At 29.7% G+C, this 9,496-nt stretch overlaps 1 protein-coding gene across 1 annotated transcript; it reads left to right on the top strand.

The window, feature by feature from the left end:
* The first annotated feature begins 4,428 nt into the window (after positions 1–4,428).
* On the top strand, positions 4,429–9,431 carry LOC108765877 (nardilysin). Its single transcript, XM_018514747.1, has 11 exons — positions 4,429–4,523; positions 4,708–4,789; positions 5,116–5,235; positions 5,320–5,512; positions 5,575–5,774; positions 5,883–6,056; positions 6,149–6,504; positions 6,603–7,109; positions 7,273–7,423; positions 7,862–8,173; positions 8,820–9,431. Exons 1-11 carry the CDS (start codon positions 4,429–4,431, stop codon positions 9,429–9,431), a joined length of 2,802 nt encoding a protein of 933 aa, XP_018370249.1.
* The last annotated feature ends 65 nt before the right edge of the window (positions 9,432–9,496 follow it).

Below are 9,496 nucleotides of genomic sequence, written 5' to 3'. Positions count from 1 at the left end.
CGCATTATCTTTTTCAACGTTTTAACTTTTGAAATTTTTTTTTTCATTATATTATGATTTTATGGTTTTTATCATTTTTTCAATTATTTTCCAGTATTGTACCGTATATAAAGTTAACAGTTGAAAATCTTGATACTTTCAATTTTTTATTCGATAGAAATTATAAAAGCATGTCCATTTTGAATATTAGCTACGCGTGGGGTATTGGAAAATCTTTTTGTAAGAAACCTTTAAGTTCTTTAATATTCTTTCTTGCTATAAAATAATTATTTGTATATGAATACAAACAGTCGTATAGCAAGAAAGAACATTAAAGAACTTAGAGGTTTCTTACGAAAAGATTCTCCAATGCCCCACGCGTGGCTAACGTTCCAAAGGGACTTTTATAATTTCTATCGAGTAAAAAATTGAAAGTACATATTACGATTTTCAACTGCTACTAACCATTTATATACGGTACAACATTAGAAAAAAATTGAAAAAAATTATAAAAATTACAAAACAAGAATATAATGAAAAAAAAATTTTTTTTAAGTTAAAACGTTAAAAAGATAATGCAGGCTCTTGGAGCTTAATATAGAGATAGTCTCGACCCTATAAAATGCAGAGAGTTTTAAATAATTCATGAAAAATTATAATCAACTTGAAGAGATAATTTTATTTGATTTTACTGATTCGAGCTGTCACTTTGAAATCATCATCTTAGATTATTGGTTCGATTTTTTTTCACAAAATTCGTATATCCCATAAATTAATTTGGCATATATGAGACATTTATGCTTTATTTCTCTTGCTTTTATCAATTTTCTTTATTTTCTAGCTACGTTTTTCTCACTTTTGTCTACCATATTGGATCCCCTACATTGAATTTTTTAAAAGACCAAGTGGAATTCAAAACTAGGGTCCTATGTGAATGTTTTGATATCCCAATGTTAATTTTTTGTTGCATAGAATTCTGGTCGCGTTACTGTTCCGATTGAAACGTCCCATACATACTTTTAAATATTATTTAAGAATATATGGACTTATAAGGAAAATTTGCTCGTTTAAAGACAGACGAGAAAGTTAGCTTGTAAATGTACCATAGAAGATAATCGAATTAGAAGAAGGATAATTATTGATTCCTACATTTTCAAGCATTGACATAGTGATTAATAATAAATTTTGTGGGATAAATTCGAATCTCCAAAGTTGGAATTTGAAGATATTAGCATGTAATTTTTAGCAATATTACATAAATTAAAACGTTACTTAATATTATATTATTTAAACGGGAAGAGAAGAGAAAGAGAATGTATTGCTACGATAAATGCTGCGATTTTATCGTCATTAAATATTCTCCATCACTCTATTATTTTTTCCTACACGAAATTTTCGGCTAATAAATTCACAACGTAATTAATAGCTAATTCGATTGGATGCACTAATGCATATTAAAGCCGTTATACTGATTTAATCCGTGCAAAAGTAAAATGCAAATATTTCGAATTATAAAATACGGATTTTACTTAATAGCACAATAAAACGTATTGAAGATTTCACAATTTAATCCGTTTTTATATTTATATTAAACACATTTTTTTACGTCAATTTGCGTACAACGGTTTTAATGTGCACCAGTGCACACTGGGTGCATCCAATCGAATTCGCTATGCGAGATGTCAAACCTAAGGGTATATCCACACAAACTAGCACATAGCTGCATAAATATATTCATAAAGAAAACCCAATCACATTTTACGTGCGTCTTTATAAGAGAAATGCGATTGGATAATTTTCTTTGTGCATTTATGCAACTACAAGTTTGTGTAGATATACACTAAAGGCCATCACACACAAAATAATGTAAGTTGCATAATCACAGCATAAGGCCGCTGGACTAATGAGTAGCTTATGTAAATCAACGTGGCGTCTTTATGTCGGATGCTATTAATCTAGGAGCCTTATACTGTTCTTATTCAGTTTATGTCATTTTGTGTGTGGCTCTTAACTACTGTCATTTAAAAAAGAAGAGTTGATGTATTAACCGTATTCCTTATGAAATGAAACACCATGTTGCTACACCTGAATAATTAAATTGTTTCTAATTCAATAAATTGTCTATACACCGATAATAATTAAACTAAACGATAGATTTATAAGAATAGCCATTACAGGACGCTTTGACACTTAGGCTATTGATACATTATTGTGTACGAATATCAAAATTATATTAAACTGCAATATTCCTTCAGCTGTATATCTCACCGAAAAAGAAACAGATCTATATATTATATAATAGAAATACTATGAGATATATAGATTTTAATGTATATTAGGCTTAAATAAATAACATCGTGAGAAGCAGTGTGTTGTATGTGTTTTTCCTTGTCGCAATAAAAATTGTGATATATTTTTGCACATCTGCATCACAATTGCAAATGCAAGTACATACAAAATTATTTTATAACGATCAATATTAATCCGTAATGTGCAAAATATAATTTGTTAATATGACATACTATATATAAATCTCTACTCATGCTGTTGTAAATCAGCACGATTCTTGTAAGCATTATTTACTACGTAAGCAATATAACCTATTCTTTTTAGCTACATGTATACGAATGTTAATACATGTATAATAAAATAAAACCGAAAAGTAAATGAAAAACTTTTTTTAAAGAAGGGTATACTACATCCCTCACTCAACTTAATTCGTACAAAGATCTACATCAACATATAAAAATTTACATTAAAAATGAATCGCACTGACTTCAAAGATATATTGATTTCCATGAGAAAAATCCATCACCCATACCCTAAATTGTACTCACCAATACCATCACCAATCATATTTCACACCATGATCTGCAACAAAAAAGAGAATACTATCGATTAAATTTAAGAAAGATCTACGAAAAGATAGTCATTTGATGATACAGACAAGTTTTTCTGCTTATAACTAGATCAAATCGAACTCATTGAGAAAACACAGAAAAAATTAACCCGCTCAAAAAAGAATTACCAAGAAAAAGATACGAAAATTTTAAAAGAAAACTTATACAAGAGGAAGCTGAATTTAGAAAAAGGAGAGAATTACAGACAATACACTGGGAAAAACTATTATACGAAGAAAAAATTAAAACCGTAAGAGAAAAATATAGAGAAGCAAAGCCACGAGCAAATTTAGCTAACTTTTGGAATTAGACTACTATTTCCAGAAACAGAAATTAAATTCTTAATACAATAATATATTATAATAATGTTAATCGTTTTTAATGGGCTCAGTATTACGTAATTATTACTTAATATTATTATTATTATTGTTACCTTTTACGTACTTTCGTGTATTTATCTTTCTTAATGTATTACTTAATAATTAATTAATAATAATAATATTTAATATCTGCAACGATAGTTAATTCAGTGATCATAGATTATTTAATATTTACATAAAAATAATTAAAATATATAAAAATCTACATAGTTCTACATTGTACACATTAATACGTATATAGGTACAGATTATTATATTTTATGCGTAAACGCACAACTCTAATTTAAACTTATATACCGTTAATACCGACTGTTTTTATCAATGTCTTTGAATTAAACAATAGGAAAATATGCGGGAATTTTCAAACGTCATATACTCTCTATTTAATCATATTTAAACATTGTATGCTTTCTGTTTCTTTCAACAACGACTGCATGGGTTAGTCCTAAATCGCACGCTTTTCCATCTAGGCGTGCAGTCCAGATGAACTGACTCAAGTTGCTAGCGCAGGTCGAACACGTATGGAATCTCTTTTATAGGCTTTTTACGATAAACCATATTACCTAAGTTTTAAGTCTTAATCTGTAAAGAATTGACCAATTACAGTTGAATATAAGAGAAATAAGCGACTATAATTGATTAAAGTTTAGGTATTGACTTATTGTAAAAAGAAAGCCCATTACACCAATAATCATAATAAGATAAACCGATATCCATAATCAATTTCTTATTTCAATTAATAATTGTTATTTTAATTAGCAATATCTTAAAATGCTAATAATGCTGCAAATACTAATAATTAGCAATGTTTTAAAATACAATAAGAATGTTGTATAACAATTTAAGACATAAATAACAATTTCATATTTAAGTTTTAAATTCAAACGGACTAGGAATACCAACTCTCTAGATCAATATGTGAACAATACAAATAAATAAACATCTAAAACTTCTACGTATATAATATACATTAGACATTAGCCGCATTCACCTTTATTCGAGAATATGTGCAAAGAAAGGAGATCTTTCAGTTAATGTGTTGATTCAAATGGTGTCAGATCTATCGAAAAGGAAGTTGAAAAGAACTTAAAATCATTAGGCTTTTCCGGATAAAGTCGTATTTCACAAATCGATATAATTTCGATTCTAATTTTCTGCACGTTGACATAATGCCAGTTGTGAAAAGTTATGATCGTGCGGAGAGCCAACAAGTTGAATATTTGGATCAGCCCGATAAATCGGAGAACGACAAGAAGGAATATAGGTAAAACGCGAGCAAATACTCAGCAGTATAAAACACGACTTCGATTGCAGTAGACGTGAAACATAATAAGATCTCTTGAAAGAAATCACACAATACATTTAAATTTTTTAAATGATCGACAAAGTATACAATATTCTTACTGACATCTCATTTAATTATTGTTTGTTTTGTCTTTAAAATTTAGAGCCATCAGATTGCCAAACGGTTTAGAAGCTTTGCTAATATCCGATGAATATTTAACAACATCTTCTTCTGAAGAAAAAAAGGTATAAAAAAGACAATTTAATTTACATTTTATGACTTACTAATTTTTTTAATTAACTTATTCAAAATTTATATTTAAAATTAATATTAACAATAAATTTTAAAATCATAAGGAATATCTATTTTCATAAGATTTAAGCAGTGTATTGTTAGAAGTTTTGATTTAAAAAATTTAATGTGCTGCACTGCAGAAAAGTTTCCATAAATTGATTTCGAAAAGTGTGATACAATTTCAAACTGCTTAGTCATTTTGTTGATTATATTCAATTCTGCACTTAATACTACGGGTAATGCGCGTGATGTATGTACTCTCATATTTTTTTAACAGGCAGCGTGTAGCTTATGCGTGAACGTAGGAAATTTCAGCGATCCACCAGAATTTCCGGGTATATCAAATGTCGTAGGCTATGAGTACATGTTTTTTCGAGAATACAAAAAAAATTTAGAGGTACTAAAACATGATGCATAAATTTACCGTAAAAATTATTTATTTGTATATTTAAGTATTTAAGTATCGTCTTATTTGCTGCAGTGTACTAGTTTGCAAAATTTTATTTTTGACCATGGTGGCACCACTAATGTCACAGTGAATGATGAGGACACAATGTTTTACTTTGATATCAAAGAAAACAACTTGCTTTTAGCTCTCCACAAATTTGGTCTTTTTTTTGTTAATATAACGCCAAAACACATATTTATGGAGCTAATAAATTTCGTAAAAAACGGTATAAAAATCGCAATCTTGACATTGTAATAGCAACTTACAGTCTTAACCATGCTTATATAGAATTCCAGATGTTATTTGTCAAAACGAGATACGAACACCTATTTTCCTCCTTCGCACAAACTGGTCATCCAGCCAACAAGTTTCCTGCGGACCACATAATAAAATTGCGCAATAATGTAGACTCCAAGAAATTGTACAATACGCTAAATAAATTTAAAAAGCGCCACTACAGCGCTCACAGAATGAAGCTAGTAATACGGGTAACTTCGTTAAAATTGCAACGCAAAAATAATTTATTACTTACAGACTTTATGGTTCTTTTGTTTATAAAATAAAGTTAAATCATAACATGATACATCTTTTCATAGTCGGGACTACCGTTAGATACAATGGAAAAATTTGTCAAAGCGTGCTTTGCTGATGTGCCAAATAACAGAATGCCTCCGGATAATTTTGCCAAATTTAAAAACGATCTCCCTTTTGATACTCCCGCTTTCCGAAAAATGTATAAGGTTAAGAATAATCTCCAACTTTTGGAACGAGTATGTGACTAAAATTTGAGCAGATAGAAAAGAATCTAGTTTCATACAACATAAAAATACAAATAAATATACAAAAAATTTCTCTTTAGGAGTTAGTAATAACGTGGGCCTTGCCTTCGTTCTCCGATTTTTATAAATGTAACTCGTATCGATATATCCCGAAGATTATTGGATATGAGGGAAAAGGTTCCTTAATTAGTTATCTACGACGAAAAATGTGGAGTTCTAGATCAGAAAATAATATATTTTATTGCGAGAATGAACAAAACTCTTTGTACAGCTTAATAGAGCTCACCATACCACTTACTTCAGAAGGACAAAAACATCTGGAAGATGTTCTAGATGCAATATTTTCTTTTATCAATTTACTAAAGACAGCGGATCCGCAGAGATTGCATTGCAAAGAAATTTACAATGACATTTATGAGACTAATCAAAATATTTTTAGGTAAAGTAATTTTAAAAATAAATATATGTTTTTAAGATTGGAGAGAATAATCAACAACATATTTGTGGAAAACCACTTATACTTGAATGTCTTTTTAGTTATAATATTTACGACGAAGAACTAATCCCTGAGAAACCCATAAAACGATTCTGTACGAATATGCATTTCTATCCGCCGAAGGCTTATTTAACTGAAAACGCACTTGATTCGAATTATAATACAAAAGTTATACAAAAATATTTGAATTATTTGGCGCCTGAAATGGCGAATATTATGATTTTTTTAAAGGATTTTAATGATTCCGAATTAATGAAAGTTGAACCATGTTGGCAAACGGCATATATGGATAGCGAGATACCGAAAGAGTGGATCCAACGTTGGAAAGTCATCGAGCCATTACCAGAATTTTGTTTACCTTTACCGAATAAATTCCTTATCAACAACCTTGATCTAATAAAGACACCAAACGAAAAAATTGAGAAATATCCTTTGAAAATATACAGTAACTCTATGTCGGAGCTTTGGTATAGCCCGGAGTTTTGTTTGCCGAAATGTTGTATGCATTTCTATTTTATTTCCCCTCTAAAACTTCAGTCGCTGAAGAAGTAAGTAGCATAGAAAATGTAACAATACTATATTGTAGTAGTTACTACTGTACTTGATATCATATGTATACCAATTTTTAACTTATAATTACCAATATTATGATTTTTATATAATTATTTACATCTTATTGAAAAAGACGTGAACGCATTAATGACATTTCAGCGGAGTTCTTATGGATATGTACTGCATATTATGGGAACAGCTATTAGCCAAAGAATTATATCCAACTAAACAGGCTGAGTTTAAATTTCATATCAGGGACAACATAAACGGTTTTACACTAAAAATGAGCGATCTTAATGAAAATCTGCCAGTAAGTATACGTTCAAAGTGTGCTTTGGAGTTACAAATACAATTTCAAGACAATATCATTATATTTATATTGCAGCGTTTAGCGGCTTTTTGTGCACTAAGCATGGTGCAATATTCAAGCTGGATTACAAAGGACATATTTGAAAGTATCAAATTTCAACAAATTCATAGATATTACGACGCAGTTAGCGTACCCGAGATTTACATCAAGTACTAACTGTTTATTATATAAAGCATTATTACAACAATTATAAAGTTGTTACGTGACTAAAATAAATGATTAATATATTAATTGTAACGATTGATATTATAAAATAAATTGTATCATGTTACATTTCTGCTAATCAGTAATATCTTTACTCATGCTTGCAGCGACATGGCATTCTCGATACTGAATCTTGACCATCATTCACTAAATGATAAGCATACTGCTCTACAGGATATCACTTTGAAAGACTTTCAAGACTTTGTGAAATCCTTTACCGAATGTCTGTACATTCAATGTCTCATTCAAGGAAACATAACGCCGACTGCTGCGATCAAGACCGTACAGCAAGTTATTAAAACAATTAATTATAGACCTTTACACCCAAATACGATACAACAGCTTAGAGGCACTCAGATACCTTTGGGCATAAGCTATTACAAGATTAAAAGTATCAACAAATTCGATACAAGTTCGATAATAACAAATTATTATCAAATCGGCGTCACCACGATTGAATTATCGACGTTAATCAGTCTGTTAATCGTAAGTATTAAGAGGATCCTAAAGTGAATCCCGAACTCCGAGGAAATTGCTATTTATCGCAAAAGTGCGACACATCTTTATGTACTGTTGCACCAATATTTCACGCAAACATATACACAAATTTTCCTAGAATAATAGCATTTTAATTAGACTTTTTAATCAAATTCTAAGAATTCCGCGTTACCTATTTGTTTATGTAAACTCTTAGTCTGTGGACCACACTTTCGTAAGTACAGATTGCAAAGCTTTTATATCAAGCAAATGTTGTTTCGATATTGATAACGTCATATTGGAGTAAAAAATGATAAAGAAGATATCAATTTAAATATTTTTTTGTCGACATAAACTCTATCACGCAGACACGCGTATTAATGCGTATACTTTAATCCTGGAAAAAGATTTTCAAATCTGTAAAAGAGGAAAAAAGTTATACAAAAATTATTGCTCTTAGTCGGTGACATAGACAACTTAAAAATTAAATTAAATAACATATATTGTTTTGTAAATTTTGAATGATATAGAATTTTTGATGTATATTTATTTATTTTTAAAAGTTAATGAAATATGAATAATATCTTTGATTATATATTACGATTAATTTTACCTGCACATTACATTCACTTGTACTAGTTGTACTTGTTTTCAGTATATAATGGACGATAAGTTACTCGAGGGTCTACGCATGGATAAGTTTGCGTTTCCCATAGTCCAAGTTAGAGACATTAACGGAATTTTAGGATATTCTATTACTGTTTACATTAACGCAGGCGAATACACAACCGAGTACGTTGATAAGAAGATCGACAAATTTTTGAAATGGTTTAAAAACGATTTGGAAAAGATCACAGAAGAGGAATTGGATGTTTACAAAGAAATGTTCCTAAAATCTAGACCACAGGACGATGCCAACATTGAAAACGCAGTTGAAAGAAACTGGAAAGAGATCGTGAAGCGTACTTACATATTTGATTTTCACGAACAGGAAATACTTGCTCTAAAGAAAATAAACGTTAATAAGCTGCGGGAATGGCTTGCAGACCACATACCGAACGGATGTAATTTTAGAAAATTAAGTTTACATATTGTAGGAACTATTCCTAAAAAAGCGAAATACGTTTACTTGGAATGCATAAACGGCGATCATCAGCAGTACAAGCCAAACAAAAATCATTATATTACTAAAGTAGAAGATTATAAGAAAAAACTCTTCATGTTTCCAACTAAGCGTTCCAACAAATCCTCTCAGAGGATAAATTAAGTAACACATTCACGATTTAATAATATAACGAAAATCAAATTATAACTTTTATTGTCTCATGATAA

Source organism: Trachymyrmex cornetzi, unplaced genomic scaffold (genome assembly GCF_001594075.2).
Source record: "Trachymyrmex cornetzi isolate Tcor2-1 unplaced genomic scaffold, Tcor1.1 scaffold56, whole genome shotgun sequence".
NCBI lineage: Eukaryota > Metazoa > Arthropoda > Insecta > Hymenoptera > Formicidae > Trachymyrmex > Trachymyrmex cornetzi.
The sequence above is the reverse complement of the archived record's forward strand: the minus strand, read 5'-3'. Positions and strand labels throughout refer to the sequence as shown.

Excerpts from the sequence above, each read along its gene's own strand:
- LOC108765877 (XM_018514747.1), top strand. The coding sequence starts at position 4,429 with ATGCCAGTTGTGAAAAGTTATGATCGTGCGGAGAGCCAACAAGTTGAA. Across the intron at positions 6,505-6,602 it reads ACTAATCAAAATATTTTTAG|TTATAATATTTACGACGAAG; the intron begins GTAAAGTAATTT and ends ATGTCTTTTTAG. Across the intron at positions 7,110-7,272 it reads AAACTTCAGTCGCTGAAGAA|CGGAGTTCTTATGGATATGT; the intron begins GTAAGTAGCATA and ends ATGACATTTCAG.